Source organism: Mus musculus, chromosome 19, assembly GCF_000001635.26.
Source record: "Mus musculus strain C57BL/6J chromosome 19, GRCm38.p6 C57BL/6J".
NCBI classification, from domain to species: domain Eukaryota; kingdom Metazoa; phylum Chordata; class Mammalia; order Rodentia; family Muridae; genus Mus; species Mus musculus.
Genome location: NC_000085.6, coordinates 50,451,766 through 50,478,652, shown reverse-complemented (window position 1 = coordinate 50,478,652; position 26,887 = coordinate 50,451,766). Strand labels below are relative to the sequence as shown.

The 26,887-nt window shown below is 40.4% G+C and overlaps 1 protein-coding gene across 9 annotated transcripts in view; it reads left to right on the top strand.

Annotated features, from left to right (window-relative positions):
* Sorcs1 (sortilin-related VPS10 domain containing receptor 1) overlaps window positions 1-26,887 on the top strand; it is a 535,835-nt gene that overhangs the window by 200,477 nt on the left and 308,471 nt on the right. For all 9 annotated transcript variants that reach the window (XM_030251008.1, NM_001252501.1, NM_021377.3 and 6 more), the window contains one exon: window positions 3,201-3,268. In XM_030251008.1, coding sequence (XP_030106868.1) covers window positions 3,201-3,268 — 68 coding nt within the window. Of the gene's footprint in view, window positions 1-3,200; window positions 3,269-26,887 lie in introns of those variants that run through there.

Genomic DNA, 26,887 nt, shown 5'->3' with positions numbered 1-26,887 from the left:
TGTTGAGGACTCGATATATTGTTAAGTAGATGTTATCAGCCATAGTTATTCAAATGATCTCTATTCAAAGATATCCTGAGATTTGCAGTGGAACAAGAGAAAAGTCAGCATCAGGATTAGCTTTTACTATTTCAATCAGGGATTTTTGGGCACTGAAGAATGAAATCAAGACAGGACAATAAATAGGAAGCTCGTTGGCATTATTTTATGTGCGAGAATGAAACTAATACTGATAAGGGCTGGAAGAGGGTTCCACCAGAAATTTTCCGGTTGTCTGAGCAAGAGTTTGGATTCCCAACACTCATGCCAAAATCAGGCATAATGGCTTGCATCTGTAAAATCTGTATCCTTAGCACAAGGGAGGGTAGATAAGCACATCTCTGGAGATCATCGTCCAGCCAGTTTGGCAGAATCAGTGAGCTCCTGGTTAAGTGAGAGAGCCTGTTCCCAAAAATTAGGTGGAGCACAATGGTACACGATACCTAACATTGCATGTTTGCAGGTCAAACCTCCTGTCCTATTCACATCCACATCTACATGAACACATCCGCATAGCACACACAACTATGCACACACACACACACACACACACACACACACACAACTGAAAACATCGTTGCTTCTACTGAGTTTATGATTTAATGGCAGACTCTTGAAATAATGAAATCCATATATGAGAATTCTTATGTATGACTATCAATGATCAGTTATTTATTATTTAAGGGAATTTTATTCATGTTGATTTCGTTAACATCTGCAAATAGACAAAACTGTAAAAGGATAGTACCGGAATCGCGGCAAACAATTGCTTTTTTCCAGTTCTCACTTTGGAGCAGTGATTTGGGCCGTGACCCCTTTATATAAATTGTGAGGATTTTGCTAAATAGCAGCACTAATCAGAAAAGGAGGATAACAAACCAGTAGGCAATTTAACATTTGTACATAGCATTGTATCACTTGACTGCCCAGCATTGAGGCATGAGTAATGTGCACACCCAAATGGATGGGAAAAATGCAGGGAAGGCAGACCTCAGATTATCTATTGGAATACGTAACCCAAAGATAAGATTTCATCTTTCCTTTTCTGCTCAGATTCTAAAAAAAAAAAAAAAAGATTATATTGGCTTGAACAGCTATGTCGTGAAATGTTACAGAGGATGCTCCCCTGTGCAGTATTGATAAACTGTCGGACTATATCACTAGCATTTTTTTTTTGCTTTTACTAGCCCAGCAAGAGGAAGCAGGGAACAAATTTTCCCTTTCATATACACACGTGCCCTGGAAATTGCTTAAACAATGGCTGTGTATGTGGGTGGGCTGGCTTACACCATTTGACACTGGGCTAAAGGGTTCCCACCCCTGGGCACCTCTAAAGTCCCTTGTCACATGAGTGGGAGCCATAGCCTGTGACCAGATGAGCTTCCTTATTTAGTTCACTGCTATATTGTATCATGAGGGCAACTACCTAGAAATGCTTTCTGCCCACATCCCAATTTTCTTGTTGGGGGATTTACAGGACTATTTGGCAAAATCCCACTGAGGTGGAGTCACAACATCATTCTCTGTCCTCATACAAACAGCCACCCTGCTGTCGTTGATCAGCATCCCTGATTGAAATTTAGCACTTCGAGTGACTTAATTGGCATGGGGATCTGCTAAGCATATGCCCCACCACAGGCACGCCATCTGATGCACCCATAGGGTGCCTCACACCTCACCCGTGCTCACGTCTTGCTGAAGAAGGGAGTTTGAACAGATTGTTGGTGGCAGCTCATACTGTGGGTTGGGAGAACGCTGCTTTGGAGGACAGGTCTGTAGGGATCTCACCTGGTCTTCCAGTAAGCACAGAGCTCCATTTCCTAGAAAGGAGTCCTAGTTGACTTAGCTGGGAAGAGTTCAGGATCATTGATGTTCATGCCTCCTAAATGAGGCACTGTGCTAGTAACCTGGAATTTGGAAGGATTTAGCACACTTGGGCAACCACTGCCTCAGAATTCAAGGTTAGAACATTCTGTCCTTACTGTAGCAATAATTGATCCCAAGGCCTTCAGAGAAAATCCAGTTCGTTGGTCTGAATGGTTTTCTGCTGAGTTGCAAACATTACAGCAGGGTCCAAAGTTCTAGTGCTAGGATATGGATACCAGAATAATGGATAGACTCAGAACCTACCTTCTGCTTATCTGAAGAGTAAGCAGGTAGAGGAAGAACTCTCAGCAGTTAGGAGCAAGTTGTATTGTTCAGTGTCCACAGATGCCCTGGAGCTTGGGTACTCCAGGAAGTCAGGTAGAGCCTATTCCTGGTGGCAGATGCCAAATAAGTTGTTGTCTTCTCAAACTGCTGTGATGGCCGACGTGGGCAGCCTTGGCAAAGCAAGGGTGGGGTCTCGGAAACTCCCTTTTTCTTTTTGAGAAGGTTTCATACTACTTAGATTGTAGTCTCCCAGCTTGGCTATGCACTTTGTGTTCTAGGATGATTAATTAAGGTCTTTCATGTTCTGAACAAATGTGGAAAATAGTTTGGTTTCCTCCAAGTGGGGCTGGAACCAGGTAACAAATTAAAGGGGCGTTTGCTGTGAAGCTAAAGGGAATTTCTTCGGGATATGTTCTTTTCCAGAACCAGTTCTTAATTTGGACGTCTCTCCATACCCAACAGTATAAGTCCTGGGGCTGATGTGCCCCGAACCTGCCCTGTTACAATGCTATTGCTTTGCTTTTTGGAGGTGTTGTATCTCCTATCTGACTCTGAATTCAGAAGAAAGAGTTCATCAAACTCACAAAGAAGAAAGGATATCCTGGGGTTCAGGAATCAAGGATGTTGGCCCATGTGGCTCAGTTGTGGGAGCAAGGAACTTTACCACTGACCTTTCTAGAACATTTACTGAGGGGCTTACTTGAAGTGTTCATATTTTACAATTTTATAAGCTTCCTGGAAAGTATTAAGCCCACCAGGACAAGAAATACATGAACAAACAGGTAGCACTGGCTCTGGGGCCTCCTGAGAATGGTGGGCAGGGCGGCTGACCAGCGATGATCAGTACCAGGCTGTCAGCCCTTCCCCAGACAGCGGCAGCAAAGCAGGAACAATTCATTCAATTATGTTAAGCGCCCATTAAAGGAATCCTAAGCCCTCCCCTGGGCCATCTCAGTTCTAAGAGATTGTAATTGTTTGAGACTAACGGTGATTTCTTCTTCTGCCTTCAGGTGATTCTCATTTTGACAAAGCTCTATGACTATAACCTGGGGAGTATCACCGAGAGCTCGCTTTGGAGGTACGTAGATAAATTAGGCCACTAATTACTGTGCTGTTTGAGCCTGGTGTCTGCTCTTGGCTGTCTCTGGAAGTCTCCATTCCTGGTGGGGAGGTTCCTGCTTGTAAGCATGCCTTCCTTTCTTTCCATTCTTTCCTCTAGAGACTGGACGGGACCGACTTTGCTTACTGGCCTTCTCTTTGTCGGTGAGAATGTTGTGTTGTTGGTCTTGAGGTGCTGATATATTTGGATGCGCATGGTTCTCACTGATCTGGGCACTGGGGAGGAGGAAGAGTTGGGCTTCTCTTTGTAGACTGCTCACCTCAGCCTCAAGGAGCAGGCCTCCCCAGGTTTCCCAGCTCACAGTCCATGGTGCAGTCCCTAGCAGCACACAGGTGGGCACACAGACATGTGTATGTTTATTTGACTTTGTCTCAGGGATTCATGTTGTACTTCACACACATACAGATTACGTGGAAAACATACCATGTCAAATGAATGGATACAAATCATATAGGGGCGGGGTATCTTGTAAATATCTGAACAAAGATACTGTTGGGTTGTTATCAGCCTGAAGTCAAAACAGACAAACCCTCAGAAACACAGTACAGTCGATTTTATAATTGTATTTTTTATTAAGTGGTCTTTTCTTGTTACAGCAAATTCTTTTCCTTCTCACCAGCCTGTATCAGGTGGCAATACCTACCACAACCCCTCAAATCAAACTAAATAAATAAATAAATGAATAAATAAATAAATAAGAAAGGAAAGGAAAGGAAAGGAAAGGAAAGGAAAGGAAAGGGGAAAGGGAAAGGGAAAGGGAAAGGGAAGGGAAAGGAAAGGAAAGGGAAGGGAAAGGGAAGGGAAAGGGAAAGGGAAAGAGGGAAAGGGAAAGAGGGAAAGGGAAAGGGAAAGAGGGAAAGGGAAAGGGAAAGGGAAAGGGAAAGGGAAAGGGAAAGGGGAGAAAGGGAAAGGGGAAGGGAAGGGAAGGGAAGGGAAGGGAAGGGAAGGGAAGGGAAGGGAAGGGAAGGGAAGGGAAGGGAAGGGAAGGGAAGGGAAGGAAAGGAAAGGAAAGGAAAGGAAAGGAAAGGAAAGGAAAGGAAAGGAAAGGAAAGAAACCACTACCTTTGAATGGCTACCCCCATCACCTATGATAATTCCAGAGAGAAGATGAAATTTTGTCTACATGCAGTCGAGGGGGTGGGCCAGAGCTAATACCCTGCAGAATAGCCGAAAGTGTGGGTCTATTAGTCAGAGTCTTGATAATCATGGAGTTCTTTAGCACATTAACTGCCAGGGGCACCTAGTGCCATACTTAATTTCAGGAAGCCTTGATCAGAATGTCCATGACTCTGAAAGTTTGTGTCTCCTTGATAGCTTTTCCTAGCATTCACGCATTCATAAGCATACAAGCGACGTTTCCCCTACAGTGCATCTGTCATAAACAGTGCAGAGTGTACATTAGACTATTAAAAGACATGCAGCCTGGTCTCAAAGGGGCAGGAGGCTTGAGCAGGCACAACCGTCTACTCACACGGTGGTACACACACAGAGAGGCATAGCAGAAGATGGTGCTAGACTACAAAGCTCAGTGGAAGCTTTCTTCTTTCTTTCTGATGAGCTACGAGTGTGTTTTTCATTCATAGGGAGGGAGGTTAGTGAAATAAAAATGGCAGAGGCAGGAACATTACCAGTGACAGGTAGCCACCTGTAATTCTAGCCAAGTAACTCGGTTCTTTCAGTACAGTGGAAAACTCAATGTTCAAAAATAAGATGCGCAGTGATGAAGGATGCATCCAGAAATCTGATCTCTATTGTTCACACAGCACAAGCATTCATGTTTATGTCTATATCCCAACACACACATGCATATACACAATCAAACACAGAGAGAGAGAGAGAGAGAGAGAGACAGAAACAGAGACAGACAGACAGACAGACAGACAGACAGACAGAGAGCAATAATGTTTATTAGCAACTGAGAAATGTCCAACAATTAGATCCGAACCTTCAGTTAAGCTTTACTGTTTGAAAGTCCTACCAGCTAAACAATCAAGAGTCATGTGTCAAATGCCCTCTGGGTATTGGAGTAGATGGGGATCAAGAGGCAGTTGACCTTGTACTGATGTCCTAAGGACTTATAGGTCTTTGGATCTAAGGGACTGGGATGACAGGCTACCATTGTTCCCAATTAATGAGATTTACTTGTTCTTCACAGTGCCATCGATTGTGCGGTTCTCCTAGAGCGAGTTGCTGACTTTGTTTTGTGTAGTGTCGTCGTTCATGCAGGGAGTCAAACTGAGAGGGACTGGGCGATCTGACACAGAACAGTTAACTGCACCTGAACACCAGCTGAAAATGAGAGTGGATTAAGCCTGGAGATTTGTGGGGAAAGCCAGTTTTACCATTTGAGGCAAGATAAGCTTAAAGGTTGAGATAAATAAAACGTCAAATCGAGATACAGTATCTCTGAGAAGAAACATATTCATCTTTCTCCTCTCTTGTCCAGAGCAATCAGCACTCTGCCAAGAGACCCTTCACTGCAGAGGAAGCCTTAGGCAGTTCTAACGGAGATGCAAGCATGCACTTTTAAAGGGCCACACACCTGCAGTGTCTCTGTCAGAGAAACTTATTGGGGAGGATGAGTGGCCAAAATCAGTGTCGCAAATCCCACTCCAGTGGATGGCAGGATGTCTTCCCAGTCCTGGGGCTCCAGGGGAGCAGCAAAGAGTGGCTCGTGTCTAAATTGTTAATTTTAAAGAGTAGTTTTCCTACAAAACCCAATTATTATTCAGCTGTAAGGAAAAGGCTATAGAATAGAAGCAAACACTCAAACTAATGTGTGAAAATGTCCTTGTATGGGGGGGTCTCCCTCATGAATACATAGTCAATGATGCGGCTCATAGCTGCGCTTGTGCTATGGGCCAGCACCACCCTCCAGGACCTGCAGGAGCTAGCTGCCATCGCACATATGGTCTCAGTCACCACCCTTTCCATGCAGGAGTCGTCAGAGCTTTCTATCTTCTACTTTCAGGCCACATCTATATCTCATGGCAATACTTTTGGTTCCCAGACTTTCACATTTATTTGATTAAGATTGAATTGCTAACTCTCTAAATCAAGGGAATCGTATGTTTTTATTAGAGTGAGACAGTCAGTGCAGTGCTGCCTAACACATGGCTTTCCACACAGTCCAGGTTGGTATAACTGTTATCAGCGACTTTGTTCAATGTTTAGGGCTCAAGTTATGTGTTCATCAATATACACTGACTAGGAATACTTTTTGTACGTTGGCTTGTTTAAAAACAGGAGTGTGTATTAAGTAGACTCCAGCAGTGTATCTTGCTTCATTTGACAGGGAAACATGGGTATCTATACAAATGCATTTAAAGAGGAGTCTGAGTTACAAGTGTGTCAACATGTGGAATGAATATATATATATATATATACACATATGTATATGTATATATATTATATATACACATATGTATATGTATATATTATACACACACACACACACACACACACATATATATATATATATATATATATATATATATATATATATATATATAATTAAACTAATTGAAGAAGTGCTTTTTGAGGAATAAGAAGCGTTCTTTATATTTACTCGATTAAAACCAGCCTGTTAGCAATTCTAGTTTCTACAGGAGAAGCGTAAAGCCTAGGGAAGTCAAAGGGCTCAGTGAGTTTGTGATTGTGCAGAGCTGGCTACTCCGCCTGCTTTCTTCATGTGCATGCGCCTGCTGCCTCTTCTTTACCTTTCCGATGTCTCCTTAGCTTGTCTCCTTGGTATTAGTTACGATGTATCTTACTGTAGACACATGTGTAGGCCTGTCCTTATAGTTTAGTAACTTGACCTTTGTAAAGACCCAACGAGTTCTAAAATGCCTTCACTATACTAAAGCCTGCATTTATAATGTAAGGAAGTATCTAGATTACCTGGCAAGAAGGTTGGAATAAGATATTCTGGAGCAATAATGAAATGCAAATAATTTTTAGGATTTCAGTAGGGTTTGATGATCTCGATACTTGTTTTCCCTCAATACTAAAAAAATCCCCAGTGTTTTTCTTTCAATATCTTCTAACAAATATTATAGTCATCTTGTCACGATTTTAGATCTGGGGTCTTGTGGACTACCTTTCTGATATATGTATATGTATATATATATATATATATATACATATATATATATATACATATATATATATATATATGTATGTATATATATATATGTATAACAGCCTCTTCTTCATTAATGCTCCAGTGCATCATGAGTCTTTGTCTTCTAATGGTTGCCAGATGTTTATGTTCTTCATTCATTTCGACAAACACCACAGTTCAGTACTCAGTGGAAGTAAAGTTATGTATATGAAGGTTTCCCTTTCCAGAAACTCAAAATCTGCTCTTCTGAAGGAAAGCAGAAACTCTGTGTGTAGACAGAAGTGTGGCAATGCAAGATAAAGCTGTGCACAAGTTACCATGATGTTTGTCTGTTTCCACTCTTGTTTAGAAAAGCAGGCTGTGGTCATGTATTACACTGTGTATATAACATGTTGCCACGTGCTCATATGTTGATGGATTGCTCCAGCTAGTACTGGTACCAAGAGGTCCATGGATCCTATGGATACGGAATCAATTTATTGAAGGCATCAAAGCAGAAGGAAGGAGAGGAGATGGTGCCTAGTTGAGTACAGAAATCACTGCTGACATGGCTTTGAAGGCTGTCCATACATCGTCGTCTCTGTTCCCCTCTCTGAGCACTGCAAAGAGAATAGCTCACTTTCCCCACATGTCCTTGCCATGATGTTCTAAAAGCAGTGTACCTAGCCAAACATGGGCTCAAATATCTGAAGCCATGAAACCAAGTGTCATAGTTATGGTCTTTTTGCTGTGAACAGACACCATAACCAAGGCAACTCTTATAAGAACAACACTTAATTGAGGCTGCTTACAGGTTCAGAGGTTCAGTCCATCATCATCAAGGTGGGAGCAGGGAAGCATCCAGGCAGGCATAACGCAGGCAGAGCTGAGAGTTCTACACATTTGTCTGAAGGCTGCTAGTTGAAGACTGACTTCCCAGACAGCTAGGATCAGGGTGTTAAGCCCACCCCCACAATGACACACCTACTCCAACAAGGCCACACCTTCTAATATTGTCACTCCCTGGGCCAAGCATACACAAACCATCACACAAAGTAAATCCTTTAGTTAAATTGGTTATCTAGATATTTTGCCAGAGAAACTTAATGTTGAATAATAACAATATGTCTTAGTTTCCTCTCTGTTGCCTCTCTCTCACAAAGAACATGGCTTATTCTAAGTATCAGTGAAACTTGTTTCTCTTGGAGGGAATATATTAAAAATGGATTAGGTTAAAAGCTGTTAGGGGAGAGAGAGGAAGTTGTCTTCAGGGGCGTGGTCCCAGGTAGACCAAGCATGCTCTAGTAGATGGCCCACATTCATGTGGAGAAGGGCAGCACATGGAGCTGAGTGGGTTATCTCCTGGAAAAGGATGTGGACTTATGATGCGGGGTGGGAGGTGGACCTGGGAAGAGGTAGAGGAAGTAGTGAGGGATAGCATGAATCTGATAAAAATATATTATATGCTATATATGAACTCACAGCGACAGTGACAGTACTCGCAAGCACCTGCTTAGATTTAAACCAGAAAATTTCCAGAACTGAGGTCGGGAGGTTGACACAATGTCCTACCCCTAAAGAATAAGCTTTTTGCATTTGTAACCAGAGAGGAAAGCACAATTGAATTTTCTCCAATAGAGCATCACTAGGCTAATCGGCCACACTCCAGGGCAGGTGTCACCAGCACAGGTTCTGTATTCCTGTGGGGTACATTTTGCTTTGTCTTGTTGGTTTGAGTTTTGTTTTATTAGTTTTTTTTAAAAACTGTGTCTGTGTTGACGTTTCTGGGGAGTGGAGGGAAGGAGACAATGAACATTAAGCTGGGTAGACAGGGAAGAAGAGAGGACCGGAGAGGAATTATGGGAAGGAAAAGACTATGATGAATACATATTGTATTAAAATGTATTTATTTATTTTGGATTTTTTGTGACAGGCTCTTTTATGTAGCCCTGACTGTCCTGGAAGTCACTATGTAGTCCAGGCTGACCTTGAACACATACACATCTGCCTGCCTCTGCTTCCCAAGTACTGGGATTAAAGTGTGTGCTCCCTTCTCTACCCTAGCCACTTTTTAATGTGTTTTCTAAAATTATTTTTTAACTATACTGTATAGTATGAAATTCTCAAATAATTCATACAAATGTATTGAACTAAAAAGAAGGAATGGTTTAAGCTTATTAAAATCCAGATTTGGATCTCAGACTTACTTACATTTTTTTTAATGTTATAAAATTTCTACATCCTAAAATTTTAACATAATGCCTTGTATATAAGAAAAAACAGTTTCGAAGATAATGCAACATAATCTTGTGAAATTCAAACATGTCTCACTCCAGGAGGAAGAATGTATCCAGAGCCAAATGTGAAAAAAAGCCCAGATTCAATCAGTAGAATACAGCCAAAGCTTCACTCACATTATCGCCATCGCAAACTAGATCTGCTGGGCTGGCAGCCATGTATAAGCACCATCAAACTCCTTTCTGTCACTACTTTGATTTGGTCCCCAATTCTCTTTGGCCCAAGACAAACATTTGTGCTCTCTCTCTCTCTCTCTCTCTCTCTCTCTCTCTGTGTGTGTGTGTGTGTGTGTGTGTGTGTGTGTGTGTGTGTTATTCAATGTTTTATTTTATGGAATCACAGGTGACCTCAGATGAACAAGGTCTTCCACCCTTCTTTAAGATGCCTATATATCTGTTTTGTTTTGTTTTGTTTTGTTTTGTTTTGTTTTGTTTTGTTTTGTTTTGTTTTGTTTTGTTTTCTGAGACAGGGTTTCTCTGTGTAGCCCTGGCTGTCCTGGAACTCACTCTGTAGACCAGGCTGGCCTCCCAAGTGCTGGGATTAAAGGAGTGCACAACCACTGCCAGGCAAGATGCCTATATTTCTTAATTATCACTGCACTTACTAAAATTCTCAACGAAGGAGTAGACTGTCTAGTCCATCCACAATACTATTTGTAAGTTGTACCAAAATGACAGGTGATTTTGGAAGGCCACTTCATGTAAGGTGCCTGTCCTTGGGTTTTAGTCTTCTACAGACTGGGTATGAATCCAAGCTCTGATGACTTACTTGTTTTAAACATATGGGGAATTTATTTAAGTCCCATTTCTCAGTTTTTTCATCTAAAAATGTAGTTTTGTCTTATAGGATTCTATTTGTGTTGTGATAAGTATGCATCTTCTACTCAACACACAACAAATAATGGAAACAGACAAATATGAGAACTTTTTTATTGGATATTTTCTTTAATTACATTTCAAATGTTATCCCCTTTCCCTGTCCCCCTCCAGACCCCCTATCTCATCCTCCATCATCCTGGTTCTATGAGGGTGCTCCCCCACCCACCAACTCCCCCTCCCTGCCCTGGCATTCCCCTACACTTGGGCATCAAGCCTTCACAGGACCAAGGGCCTCTCCTCCCATTGATGTCTGTCAAGGGCATCCTCTGCAGCTGGAGCCATGTGTTGCTCCATGTGTACTCTTTGGTTGGTGGTTTAGTCTCTGGGAGCTCTGGGGGTACTTTATCTAACGCCTCCAATAGAGGCCCTGTGCTCAGTCCAATGATTGGCTGCGAACATCTACCAAATGAGAAGTTTTATTCTTATTTGGTCAGTATTTGAAATGGTTCTATCTCTATATCATTTGCCTAATGAATGCCACTAATACCCATGTATGGTGTGGTTTAAATAAGAATGGTCCCATAGGTCTATATATGTCAATGTGTATTTTCAAAGTTGGTGGAACTGTTTGGGAAGGATTAGGAGGTGTGGCCTTGTTGTAGAATATATGTCAGTGGGGGTGGGTTTTGAGGTTTCAAAAGCCCATTTATTCCCATTTAGCCCCTGCTCTCTCTGCTTCATGACTGTGGATTAGAACATAAGATCTCAGCAACCCTTCCAGTGCCATTTTCTTTCTTTCTTTCTTTCTTTCTTTCTTTCTTTCTTTCTTTCCCAGTTTTTTTTATTTTATTATTTTTTAACAATTTTTATTAGATATTTTCTTCATTTACATTTCAGATGCTATCTCGAAAGTCCCCTATACCCTCCCCCCGCCCTGCTCCCCAACCTACCCACTCCCACTTCCTGGCCCTGGCGTTCCTCTGTACTGGGACATATAAAGTTTGTAAGACCAAGAGGCCTCTCTTCTCTGCCATTTTCTTTGCCATGATTATCATGGACTATAACCCTCAAGAGCCTTGAATATCAATAAACGTATTTTAAAAATAAGTTTCTTGGTCATAGTGTCTTATGACACTAGAAATGTGGGGCACTGTGTTTTGTTAATTCCAAGCTCTCCTGAAAGAGCTACCAATAAATGCATTTACATCAACCTCAATAGAACTCAGAATATTGGTTTTATCCTTACACTACCCCCATATATGAGGAATCTGATGCACAGAGAAGTAACCACCATATGTTCTTAAGGAGGCTAAGCAATAGAACAGAGACCTGACTCAGGCAGGTTTGCTTCCTAGACTAGAGTCTGAATTCACAGGAACCATCTCTAGCCGTAGCTCTCCCCTATCCCCAGGCATTGTTCATTGTATGTGAACCTATTCGTGTTCCTCATCAATTTTTCTTTTGAATGTATTATTTCTGGACATTTCTTACTTTTACAGAGAGTACCATTTAGGAAGTTGCATATTACCTGATTCACCATTGGTTACTAGATAATCAGCATTTTGATGAATTTATTGGGAAAATGTTTCCTTGAAAAATTACCTTTCTCGTGTGTGGATTTAATTAATTGATGTAAAACATGCTCCATACTATATGTCATGGGAAATCAAAGGTTTAGAGAAGTTCGTTTATTCAAATGTCAGGTTGTTTTAATTTATTGTCAGTGCACATGTGCGAGGTGACAGATACTAATTTAATCTCAGCATGTAGATTGACACTGTCATGCTGTGTGGCTACACCTTCACTCCCACAGGTGCTGGAAGCTAATACAATATGAAGGGGAGCCAAGTGTACTACTCAACTAACACATACTAAGTGTTTAAATACAAATGTGACAAATGTCCAGACTACATCATGTTATACTGTCACCTGAGAATTACCCCTAGGAAGGATATCATAAAACACAGCTGTAGGTGATGTTCATCTGTGAGCAGATAGGCCAGCAATAGAGCATCCATGCAGGAGACACAGTTGAGACCATGTGAATCACAGGACAATGCAGATGAAAGTCAAGGCTGTTGGAGAACTTCAGAAAAATCCCTTTTCTTATTTCAGGTGAAGTTCCCGATATTCTGTTCAACTGTAAATCATGTCGAACACTTTCAGCTCTGTTCTCCTCTTTCCAGAGGGAAACGCTGTCCTGAAGAGTTATTCCTCAGCACGACTTTCTTTCTCCTTCTGGGATGTATTAGCCAGGTCATCACCTTTGGTTTATTGACTTCAAACAATCTGTGATGGCACAGGATTATGACTCCTCAGCTTGCAGAAGCAGGAGATACAATCAATTCAGGAAAGGCCCAGGGACTTTTTTTTTTTCTTTAAAAATGTGTATTTATTTCTGCCAGCATTTCTAGGGATGAAGCCTTAAAAGACCTCTTTGAAAAGAATTTATCTTTGAATGCCATGCTTCATCGCACTTTCCAATGAGAACACTGAGTGGAGCCAGGGTGAGCTCTGCTCTTCCTCGTGGAGTTAGCAAAAGTAAGGTGACATCACAGAAGTCAACGCTCAGTCAGAGTGACTGGCAAGTCTGTGCTCATTATGAAACTCCCAACACTTACCCTTTGAAACCACTACATACTTGGGTTAACCATGATTTGGGATAGACAATTTTCAGTAGGACAAAGAATATTTTGTCTGGAACCAATTGGAAGTCACTGGCAATTATTGTAATATAAAATTCCACACTGACTTTGCCCGTCTCACGGTTTCCTGGGTCTCCACGAGCTCCCTCTGTCACTACTCTCCAACAGTTGCAAATCTATCACCTCTGACTTTAAGAAAGAAAGAAACAAAAAACTATCAAAAAAATTCAAATTCAAACTATCTTCTTCCTTTAAATTGTATCAGGGCACTTTCTCTTTAGCGTTGCAGAAAGTTGTCCAAAAACCTGTCTTTCCCTCATAACATAAAGATTTAATGTCCAGAATAGAAGTCTGGAGCTTCTGCTGGGCAGATGAGGTCCATGCCCCGCACTGCAGCTTGGACTGTACTTTCCTGGTACCAAGTCCTTTGGTTGCTACCGCTGGCTTGAGAGAACTCTGGCCATTGCATGCAGCTTGTTGGCAACTCTCCAGATACTACAAGCCAATGCTGTGGGGCTGAAATTATATATGACCCCGGGATTCTGCTTGTGATTGCTGCTTTGTTTGTTTGTGTTGGGTTTATAGTATTTGCGTGCTGAAAAAGTCGTACCCCAAATGGTTCCCTGGTTATTCATTCATAGAGCAAGGATAAACAGAGGATAAAATTCTCCTTCAGTCTCAGCATGTGGATTTGGGGTGTGGAGTGGTAAATTTAACTCCTCCTTCTCTCCCTTATGAGGCATTTAAGACAATGCTGACTGATTTCCTCTGTCTTCAACAGCATGATACTCTCAGGTTTTGGGGGGGATTGTAGATTAATTCTTACACAAATTCTTCATGTCCTCCAGATACAATTCTGTGGGATATATTCAGATTGACAAGTAGGATATTGCTCTTATTAAACCCACTGTAGCATGAGGAAGGTCAAGGTACAGTTAGCAAAGTCGCTGTTAATGTCAAGCTATGAGTTAGATCTGAAACAGACCTTCATAAACCATAGGGGGGAGTGTGGATTTGGGGAGCTCTTTCCTAAACATCCCAGGCCTCCTTTCTTTCTTGATTTGATGTTATCTATCACTCCCTAGTCTCACACCATCAGAAACAATGCTGCCCAGAAGAACTCACATGGATTCTTTTGGAATGGGATGTTTGAAGGCAGCCCCTTGACCCTGGAATGCACCTCACCTCTGAACTATCTCCCTCGCCCTTTTTGTTACTATTTTCATTATTCCTTTTTGTTTTTGCTTTTTTAAACATTTATCGTTTTAAAAAATCTACTTGAAACACTTTCTTCCTAAATTGAAGCAGGAATTATTGTCCTAACTCTGTCTCCTGGATGACCTTCACCATCAGACAAGATTTCCATAAGGATTCTTTGTCAGAAGGACAAAAAGAGATTGAGATAGTTACGTAATTTAGTTAAACCTTGATTAATATATCCATCTCTGACTATCTATTCCCTTGTCTGCTAAATGGGTTTGCTAATAATTAGATCTATTTAGTCAGAGAGATAAAACATGCTCATGTAAGAGTTGGTGCAACTTCTGTTGCATTCAGCCAGGTGATTAATTTATTCAAACTCTTGTGGTCACAAAGAAGAGTTGATGAGTTATTTTGTGAGAAAGGTTTTCCTACTGAATCTGAGAAGTCTATTATAGTTTCTCATGATGATTTTAGCATGGAGTCATGCATCCTAGTCAAGAACCAAATTTGACCGTTGATACTTCTTGCCAAGAGGATGAAAGTGATGCTTTCCTCTGGGGCTTGTGGGTAAATCCTATTACAGAGGCAAATCTGATAAATGAAAGGAATAGGAGCAGGAAATCCCTGAACCAGATCTATACTTTCAGCTTCTTTTACTTATGAAGGTTCACACCCCCTGCCCCCGCCAGCATATAGGTTTGCATTGAAAGAAAATATACTGTCAGCTTCGGATGAATAGCAGGAACTCACGGAATGTGACCGTTCTCCATTCCTAGCGTGTTCCATGTGCTCCTCTTATGATGATCCCAGTATTAGTAACTTACCTTGGTCCTGTGACACCATACCTAAGAAAAGCAACTTGGCAAAAGAAGGGCAGTTTTACGCCTCATAGTTCAAGGGTATACTCCATGCTAACAAGAAAGTCACAGTACCAAGAGAGAGGGGAAGGCTGGTCCCACTGTGCCTGCAATCAAGTAGAACAGAGTTACAACTGCTGAGTTTAGCACCCTTTCAACTTATTATTTAATCTGGTACCTCACCCATGCATTGGTTCTGCTCGTATTTAGAAAGGCTCTTCCTATTTCTGGTAACCTAATCTAGAAAAATCTCTCACAGACATGCTCATAGGCTTGGTTTCCTCACAGGATTTTTAAATCCGGTCAAATTTAGAATTATGTTTAACCTTCACAGTGCTTAAAGATATCTCTGACAACCCACTGCAACAGTTCCTGGGTTGAAGAAGACAGTTGCCCTGTGACTTTCTAACAGGTTCAGGCTCCTGTCTTGGTTCTAGTGGCTCTTCTCTGTATTCCTTCTCAGATTCCCACTGTTTATTGGGGACAGGAATCTAGTGAAAGTGTGAGCAATTGCTGTGTTGCTTTGCCTTAGAAAATAACACAGCTGAATACCCATGAGATTCCTGTCAGGATTCAGGTGGGAACAAGAAGGCGAAATTTGTGTGAAGAGCTGTGTGCCAAATGTAAAACACAGTCCCGGCTGGAGGCTAAGTCAAAAGATTGGCGCGGGAGCAAAGTGTGATTTCTCAGCAATGAATCAGTATTCAAGAGTAGTTATCTCTGTATACCCTATTGCAAAGATCACTTTTGCAGCTTTTCAGGTGGTAAGGAAGAATGGCTAGCATTCAGCTCCACTCCAGTCTGATGGCAGTAAGGGACGTTTATTCAAAAGAATTGAGTTTACAGGCTGCTAGTTCTTCAGTTTAATTTTTTACATTTCAAAGTATGTTGCAGAAAGGTTAGAAATTGGAAATGGAAATTGCTTTACCTACTTGAGTTTCCCCGAATCCTTTTGCAAATAAAATCTAAACAGTAAGCCTCCCGAATTGAGCACTACATTGATGAGTCCTTTGAAATAGCATAATCTGTGAATATTGAGGCTCAGTGAACAAGTCTGTAGATCCAGTCTTAACACCAACCCCACTTGTGTAACCTCAGGTAAGTTGTCTTGTGTTAAGAACCTTGGGTTCCTCATTTATATAAAATATATATATTGAACTACTCCAGTAGTTTTCAACCTCCTTAATGCTGTGACCCTTTAATACACTTTATCATGCTGTGGTGTCCCAACCATAAAACTATTTTCATTGCTACTTCATAACGTTAATTGTGTTACTGTTATGGAGCAAAATATAAATATCTGTGTTTTCCAAAGGTCTTAGAAGACCCCTATAAAAAGTCATTTGACCCACAAAGGGGTCACAACCCACAGGTTGGGAACCACTGTACTAAGTGAACTCTGATTAGACAAGCTGATTTTCAATCTAGCTCCAACATTCCAATTTGGTAATTGTTACCCAAATGTCTGCCTCGTTTACATCACATGCCCTATGTACTGTTCGGTGTCAATGGAGAAAGCATGACTGATTGTACTTCTTTGGGATCTTCCCAGCACATGTTTCCACAGTTAGGTATTAAGAGTTTACTAAAGGCACACTGAGGCAGATACACTGACTCACTACGGCTTCGCAGACCAGAGCGTGGCAATTCAGAGCAAGCAGATTAGTGAACAGTAGAGTTGCCTTGACCAAGTTAGCTTATATCTCTTTACAGGATGAATTTCAAATGATAGATTGGAAATAATAATATTTTCATCATTCAGGTCAGAGCAAAGGAGTAAATAAAATGTTAACATGTGTCAGAAACATAATTTATGCAAGTTAGAAACAACCAAAATGTGGGTCCTCTGATTATAGAGGTAAAGTACAGAAAAAAACCACCTGCCATCCTTTGCCAAATCTCTGTGAGACTGGGCTTCCCCTGTAAACAGAAATTACAGAAATTCTTCCCCCAGTTAAAACTGCTACAGATCTCTGGCATGTGTGTAGCAACATCATGCTCTGAGTTGTAAAGATATTCTCAGATATTAGCTATCCTTACATGGGAGAAGGACAGAGACTATATGTGCTCAGTAGTTTATTCTCTTGCAGCTAGAGTTAGGCACACTAAATCACTGGAATTTAGAATCCTTAAAAGTGTTGAGGTTGCAATTTCTTGGCTGAGTACAATCAGAGCAAAGAACAGTGCTGATCACATAGCAGTACTCAATAACTCACTATAATGAATCAACACATTAATAAATAACCAATTTTTATCTTATCTGCTCATCTATTGATTATATGCCCGACTGTATGCTAAGAACATTCATACTCAGTGGCTTTGCGTCCTGGATACACAAGAATCACCTGGGTATCATTTTTTAAACAGTATGTGTGTGTGACCCTATGCAAGATTAACCAGATCAGATCTTTTTGATTAAAATCTGATTAATTAACAAATCAGATCTTTTAGATGAAGCCCAGTGATACAGATAGTTTACAAGCAGCACCTGTGATTTTAATATGCGGAAGATGGAGAATAGCAATGAATGCCTGCTCACTTTTCTCCTGCGGCTTGTTCACCTTAGCAGCTCAAGAATATGGCTGATGATTCACTTCTGGGCATCCAAGCTTCTGTGAACATGTCCTGCCATCTTGCCATTTGTCATGGCTAAGATATTCTACGTAAACAAGGGTGTCAATCTATTATGCACAATAAGAGTGTAATGACTTTTGCTTCTCCTCCTAAAACCCAAATGTGCTGACCATGTAAATCATAAACTTAGATTCCTTTATGGTAACAGAAAGCAACCATATAAATCAGGATAGGAAAATTATATTGAAAAAGATTTCAGAATCTCCTGCTTAGACTGTTTCAGTCACAGCTCTCTGTTACTCTGCTAGGGCAACTGAAGCGTGGAGGCAGCGTCTCAAACACGGCTTCTCAACCTGTGGCTTTGGACCACTTTTTGAGGGAAACATATCAGATATCTCACATATCAGATATTTGCTTTGCTATTCACAGCAGTAGCAAAATCACAGTTATGAAGTAGCAACAAAAATTTGGGGGTCATCACAACATCAAGAACTGTATTAAAGGGTTCTAGGATGAGCAAGGTTGAGAACCAATGCTCTAAACAGTAACTTGAACTGGTGAGTAATAATTATGCATTTCCTTTATTATACTTTTATAACAAGAGGGACTCAGGATCCTTTGAGAATATGGAAGGCAGACTCATTTTATCTGCTTGTTGAGAGTGGCCTGAGAGGAAAATATTCTCTAGGTCCCTTGGAGTGGTGTATTATTTTTCTCGAATTATTATTTTCATTGTTCTTTAGCTTCTCAGTCTCACTAATGTGCAGATTTATTTTCTAAGACGCAGCCTATATTCTAGGGAATAGATAGACACACATGTAGCAAAATCTCTGGGAGAAAGATCACCAGCAGGCTAAAACAAGAGCTTGTCCCTTTGCTTTGTCACCAGTGAAAAGGCCACTCGGGATTCTAATAATATGCTGGGAGGGTCATAGTGCTCCAAAGTGCTCAAGATGAGGAGTTTAGGTACCAAATGCATGCTGTCAGGGGAGTTATCAGAAGATAGAAGAGCCTTCTCAGTCAGTCTACCTACCATATATCTATGTATCTACTGTCTATCAATCTCTATGTCTCTATCATCTATCTATCATCTATCTATCTATCTATCTATCTATCTATCTATCTATCTATCTATCTATCCATCCATCTATCTATCCATCCATCTATCTATCTATCCTATCTATCAATCATCTATCTATCTATCTATCTATCCTATCTATCAATCATCTATCTATCTATCTATCTATCTATCTATCTATCTATCTATCTATCTATCTTTCTACCTACCTATTTTTCTACCTATCTATCATCTCTCTCTCTATCACTTGTCTATCTATCTTTTCATTTCTTCACCCCTCCCTCCTCCTCTTCTCTTTATCTTTTTAACATTAGGGGGTCTCCCCAGATATTTCAAATATATTATACAGTTTTGAATATAATAAAAAACTTTTATAATACAGTAATATGGTAATATGCATTTTATCAGTGAGAGTAGAGGTAGATAGAATTTCCTGCTCCGTAAATCAGGAACAGAGTAGACTGTTGATCTGTTTGTCACATTATTTCAGTGGGAGATTACCCGCAGTGTGCAACTGTCAGGTTGCAAGCCCTATGCTTTTCAGAGCCTGCTAGAAACAGATGGACCTGTGAGCGTTCCCGTGGCTTGGAAAGATGTAACCCCTCCTCATTCTTTCCCCCATTACTGGCATATGGGACCAGAATTTGTGGTGCATTTATCTATCAACCATCTCTTTGTCTTCTTGTGCTTTTTCTAGAACTGTTTTTAAAATAATGGATGGTGGCTAATAAACAGGATGGCAAGCAAGAGAAAACCATCAGTGAGGTGCCCGTTTTGATAGACTGTGCTGTCTGTAGATAATTGGCTGGGGTAGAGTGTGACATGCACAAACCCCACCAAATGCCTTATCCCTATTCTTCAACCGAAATCAGTCTTGAAAGTTTCCATTATTCACAATGTACTATCCCTGAAAACTGCAGGAGATGGTCCTGTGCTGATGGTGCCTTTGAGCCGGTGCCTTTTCGGTTCAGAAGTTAAATACAAGAAAACACCTGTATTTGTGCACTTGGGAAAATTGCCAGTTTTCAGAGAAAGAACTTTACGCCGGAGTCCAGTCTGGTGAAGTAGACTTTTCTGCTCTCATTACCAAGTATGTCCCCTCCATTCTCTGTGGTTTTCTCAAAGCCCATGCTTGCAGTTGCTTTCCAAGCTATCACACTGAGTATATTTCATTAATCCCCCTGCCTTGTCTTTCCTGTAACACCCCCACTCCCCCATGGTAAGGAAAGGTTGCTTTAAATGTCGCTAGCCTAGTGGAGTGCCTGGCACATTAAGCAGATTCATTAAAATTAATTGAAAGAAAAAAAAATTCCGTGAATGAGTGGATAAGGAACTGAAGACATATTTCTAGCATTTTCTAAATGTAATCTAAGTAGATCACTTGAAAGTTATTGACCCGGGAAGTTCTACTAAGAAGGAAAATGAGGAACCAGGACTCTCACAGGCTTCCTCCCAGCGTTAAGGAAGGAGACACCCTGAGTATTTTCCCCAGGATACCATCCCACAGCACGTTTTCTAGATTCCTATGAATGTTTGATTCATGCAGTTTCTGCCTCAGCACAGCTCAACCTTGGTTCTACAGCAGTTGAGCCCTAGAAAATTCTAATTGCAAGTGGCGTGGAGAGCTGTTGAAATGACTATCTTTTAAAAGCAGACCCCTTCTTGCTTTAAGAAAGCGTTTGAGCAAATGTGACCAGAGGGCAGAATAGGATGTCTCCTGAACACTTGATGTACATTTTACTAGAAGACCAAATTGACAGACTGTTGGATTAAAAAGTAATTGTTCCTGATTCCTGAGTACCATGGTGCCTTCCCACATCCTAGTAAGGAAGCAATCAAACAAAGCGTGAAACTTGATGTAACCAGCTCAAGCACGTGAATCTATAAAAATATTCTTTGTAATGAAAAAACAATAACTTATGAGATCCACAATTACACACACACACACACACACACACACACACACACACACACACACACACCAGCCTCTGTGTGTCCTTTGTTGCTGAAGCAAGAGAGGCTAGCCGCATCTCCAGCAGACAATTTGTATGCAGATATACAGCTGCCCTGCCACTTATTTGCAGGGTAAGCAGATGACTGTTTGCTTAAACATAATGACTGTGTGAGGAGTGACCTTTCCGGTGATTTTTCTAACCAATCAGTCTTAACCCTTTAATTAATTAATTTTCTTAAGTCGAAGGGGTCCTCCCACCCCTCCTCCCTTAGCAATCATTCATTTTATGTCATCCTCAAAATTATCGTCTAGGGAATATTAATGACCCTATACCATTTGTGTCTGTCTTCCTTGCTGGCATCTCATCCAGTGAGCACTCAGATCTATACTCGTGTGTGTGTGTGTGTGTGTGTGTGTGTGTGTGTGTGTGTGTGTGTGTGTATGAACATGTGAACATGCTCATGCCCTCAAAATTGTGTGTGGCCATTTGTTATAAGGACCTTGCTGACTGCTCTAAAATTCAGACAGGAAAAAATCAGCATAAGTGACAAAGTTTGATTTTTCTATCAGGTTACTAAATCAAAGGATGGAGGATAGACCAGAGAGTCTGTTGTCTTTTCTTTTTAAGGGGGAGTGTGTGTGTGTGTGTGTGTGTGTGTGTGTGTGTGTGTGTGTGTCAGAGAGAGAGAGAGAGAGAGAGAGAGAGATCTGCTTTTCTTGAAGCTGACTTGTATTCTGTGTGTCTCAGGGATTGTTGCCTTAGTAGAGATGGGGGAGGGGATGCAATGATGGCATTTACTTTTAAACAGCAAGGCCACTTTAGTAGGACAGACAGCAAAGGCAAACCATAGCGCTGTTCATCAGCCTTCCTCAGCCTTCCCCTTCTTGCCTTATAATATTCAGTGGCAAAGAGCCAGGAGAATGAGTGAGGCACAGTTTCTGAGGACCTCAGAAATCATTAGCTTTAGAGAAATTCATTCTCTTCAGATCTTCTAGTACAATCTCTGCAAATTCCTTCCTGTGGGCTCAACATCCCCTTTACATGAGGAGTTCTTCATCTCAGGAGCATATTATGGAGACAAGGCGACTCAGAGGGAGACATTGATTTACATTAAGAGACTGTGCCTTTCTAATGTCTTCATTAATTAATGTATATCATCATCAACACACTTTCCTGTTATGCTTTAATTGAATACAACTCAATTTTCAAATACAGTGGGTTGGCAGAGAGATATGTGAGCACGTGTGCCACCAACCCTAACGACCTGAGGTCTTTCTCCAGCATCCATATAGAAGAATTGAAGAAACACATCCACCAAGTTGCCCTCAACCCTCCACACTTGGACCTTTATATATAATATACACTGCCTCCCACATCGAAATAAATAGATGAAAAAATATCTTTGAGAAATACATTTTTTGTGCAGCAATGGTGAAAGCCTTTAATCCCAGCACTTGGGAGACAGAGCAAGCAGACCTCTATGAGTTCAAGGCCAGTCTGGTCTACAGAGAAATCCAAAATTCTGTCCAGAAACTACACCCCACCCCCTCCCCCAAAAAAAGAGAAGAAACAAAGAACAAAAACTTTCTTTTTATTTATATATGGTTTTGAGAATATATAAAAATTTCTATGAACTTGTTTAGTTTATATTGTTTATATATTCATATAGAATATACTAAGTATACAATTTTATCCAAATATATTAATATTTGCATATACAAATATAACCATTGTTAGCTCTGCAGAAACAGAATTAATGGATGTTTTTAAAAGATTTATTTGTTTATTATATATATATGTTTATTTTATGTATTTTATGTATGTGAGTACACTGTCTCTCTCTTCAGACACACCAGAAGAGGGCATTGGATCCCATTACAGAGGGTTGTGAGCCACCAGGTGGTTGCTAGGAATTGAACCCAGTACCTCTGGAAGAACAGTCAGTGCTCTTAATTGCTGAGCCAAATCTCCAGCCCAGAATTAATGGATTTTTTTTTTTTTTTTTTTTTTTTTTTTGCACAAGCTCTTATGTCACATATCAGTCTCGATCATTTCTAGACAGGATCATTTCTTACCAGTATTTCCTATCTAAGCACTAGATTTTAAACTCTGGTTACAACCTTAAGACATTGTTATTTTTAATTTTTTTTATCTTCCATTCATCATAGCTACATTGATACAAGCTGTCATGACTGAAATACACATTTGTCATTCTCTCTCATATATGTGTAGAGGTGTGTGTGCACACACGTATGCACACCTGTGCTCACATGAACATATGTGCACACACACATGTTCTTTGGTAATTTAGGAAGAAAATTAAAAAAAAAAAAACCTAAAGAAGTACTTGAAAAAGGTAATGTTCTGTTTACTAAACTACAAGATTTATATTAGATATGACTGTCAGGACAACAACTATGCACTGATATACTATGGTTTGATAGCCTCAATCTAATACATAATATAGAAATTCATTAATACTTCTCTTTTTTTCCCTTGGAATCTCATATTTAGTATCTTTTTTCTCCAAAAACAGTTTTTTATTAGATATTTTCTTCATTTACATTTCAAATGCTATCCTGAAAGTCCCCTACACCCTCCCCCACCCTGCTCCCCAACCCACCCGCTCCTGCTTTCTGGCCCTGGCGTTCCCCTCTACTGGGGCATATGATCATGATCGTCACAAGACCAAGAGCCTCTCCTCCCAGTGATGATTAACACGATTGTATTTGGGTCCATGCCTCTCTCTGAAATGACATTTTGTACTCTATTTTATATTCTGGTTTCTTTCTCAACACTTCAGTATATTAACATTTACTATATAAGATTTTCAGAGGTTGATGATTTTTTTAACTAGAAAATTGGCAGTTTTATGTGGCTTTGTTTACTAATGGGAAATACTGTTCAGGAGGGAACTTGAGGACTGGAGAGATGGTTTAGGAGGTTAGGGCACTGGCTTCACTTCCAGAGGACCCGAATTTGATTCCCTGCACCCACACGGTGGCTCAGCACTGTAACTCCTGTTCCAGTAGATTGACTGCCCTCTTCTGGCCTCTGGGGAGCCAGGGATGCACATGGTAAGCAGCCATACACACAGGAACAACTATACACATAAAATAAAAAGGTCAATCTTTTTTAAAGTAATAAAATATACTAGAATCATCACTTTCCTTCACAGACGACATCCTATTTAACTCTCGCAGTTACCCACTCAGGAAAATTGCTTTGCATAATCCTATTTTTCAGATAAGACACTTGAGGCTTAGGGAGCTAAGATGTCTATTTCAGTGTTCAGTTCTCAGGGAAAGAAGGAAAGAGCCAAGTGACTATTGGAACCTGCTCTCCCTGGCTCAGGCATCCTGTTATTCGAGAAAGAACACACCCATTATTTAAACCACAAACCTTAGCTCATTCTGTAGGTTTATTTTATCTTTATCATAATAATCCTAACCAAATGCCTGACATTTAGGTTATTTCTATTCTATTTCCATTAATAATTCTGTGATGGACATGACACTAACAATACAAATTTCTGACGTTTTGAGCTGGGACTAAATGTCCCTCCACCTATCTCTGTGGCCATCTACTCATAGTCTTTATCTTTTATTCACTTTATATCCCAATATCACCCCCTCTTTGCCAGTACCCTCTCACACAGATCCCCCCTTGATTCTCTCTTCACCTTCTCCACTGAGAAAGAGGAATATCCCAAGTGTCACCCTTCCTGGGACATCAAGTCATTGCAGGACTAGTCATATCTTCGCCCACTTAGGGGAATGGGATTCACAAACAGGCTATACACAGATTCAGAGATAGTCCTGGCTCTAGTTGCTCAGGACCTGTGTGAAGACCAAGCTTCACACTGCTATATATGTATAGGGTGGGGGGGCCTAGGTCAAACCATGCTCACTCTTTGGTTGGTGGTGCAGTCTCTGAGAGCCCTCAAGTATCCAGATTATTTGGGTCTTCATGTGGAGTTGGACTACTACTCAACTGTTGCACTGATAGTCATTTCCAATATTAATCTTGTAGTTTAGCAAACAGAACATTATCCTTTTCAAGTATTTCTTTAGTTTCAAAACATTTTTTTTCTATTTTATAATAATTTATATAGAAGGTCCATCACAATGTATCTCTATAATGCATTTTTGTGTTTTAATATATTAAACAATGCAGGAATATATCTGTGTTCAGCTCAGCTCCTTTTCATAACAAAAATTTAGACAAAAATCACTGGCTTTTATTCTTCATGAAACAAACCTTCTGTCTAGTGTTGCCTGCAAACAGAAGACAATTGTTTCTTTTCATTTGTGTTGTTTTGTTCACAGGGGATAATTTCATCATGACACTTCAGAAATAGACTTGAAGCAATTATATATGAAACTCTTCAGGAAAAAAAACCCAAACCCTGCATGCAACATCCATTATGTTTCTCTAAATATAAGAAAGGGAAGAGCTAATTATTGAAGGTGAAACATTTTCAGTTCTTTCAGGTTACTTGCAAGGAGGGGTAAAAGAATTACTTAAGTTTGGAGAGCCCCTCACTTTCTGCTGGAATCTACAGGGGTTGTGTACCTGTAAGCAGGCTTGAAACCATCCAGAAGGCATGATTACTGCCTCTGTATTTAGCTACTGCGATGGTAAGTAGGGGCTAGTGAAATCTAGGCTGGCTGGGCAGTGGTGGCACCCACCTTTAATCCCAGCACTTGGGAGGCAGAGACAGGTGTATCTCTGTGTTCGAGGCCAGCCTGGTCTACAGAGTGAGTTCCAGAATAGCCAGGGCTTACAGAGAAACCGTTTCTTGAAAAAACAAAAACAAACAAACAAAACAAAAAACAAACAAACAAAAAAAGAAATCTGGGTGGGAAGTACCTATTACAAACATGGCCAATGAAGAGTGTCATTGGCCTTATCCTGGAGTCCCAAAGTATAGTGCAGATGCTTTCCTTCTGGGACTATGCTTGAGCAAGTCATGAGGCATAGCCTTGAGTGGTCCTGGCAATGACAGGCTGAAACTGCTCTTGCTGGAATGGAGGTATAGATGAAATGCAATCTGAAAATGGGCCTTTATGCACTGCAGATAGTATAGAATACAACCTTGTACCTAGTGTTGTGAGTCTCCACCTGCTTCAAAAGAACATTGTTACCATTTATTCAAATAAGCGTTGATACTTAAGTTGTATGGGTTAAATTATAAAATTATGTTTTACTATATAATGTATAGTATATAAGATATCCATAAATGAAGTATTAGTTTAAAATTATTTCAAAGTAAAATATGTTTTATAAAATAAATGTGTTTCTTTAGTGTAAAGACACTTAGAGTCAGCAAACTGCCTAGCCTTTGAGCTAGTCAAGCCATCCTAAATTTAACTGGTGTTTGTGTGTGTGTGTGTGTGTGTGTGTGTGTGTGTGTGTGTGTGTGTTTCATTTGAGAATCCAGAGGGGGTTCTCCAGAGTAGCTGGGAGCATGGCCCGCTGGGAGCACAAAGTGGTTAGTCAACTACTGCTACAGATTTTAATTTTGTGTATAATAGAATACATGAAGCTTTTTAAAACAGAACAGAAGTATATTAAAATTTATCTACTTACTGAATTTGTACATGTAATACCTTTGGCTTTTATATTCTTGCAAAAGAAAACAGCACAGAGTCATACGACAGTTGTGTTACCCTAAAATACAAAATAAAAGTCCATATTTCTAAATATAAAATCTGAAAATAAAATACCTGCTAAGAGATAATTTATTTTGTGTGTTTCTCTGATTTCCAGTTGTATCCTTCACATCTGCAAAGTGCACAGAAAAGGTGTCAGATTTTGACAATGTCCTTCCTTGTATACCGTCTAATCCTCGTGTTTTCCTTCCATACTTTTAGGGATGATCCCTGCCTATTAGATGTTAGATAAGCAGGTAGAGCTATGGGGTTTTCATAATATGATCAAATGTCGATTTTTTTTCATTTTCCCCTTCTATTGTTTTATAGCTAATAGACCCAGGTTTGCCTTTCATCACTGAGCAAACTCTTACTGTGCATTTCTCATCAAAG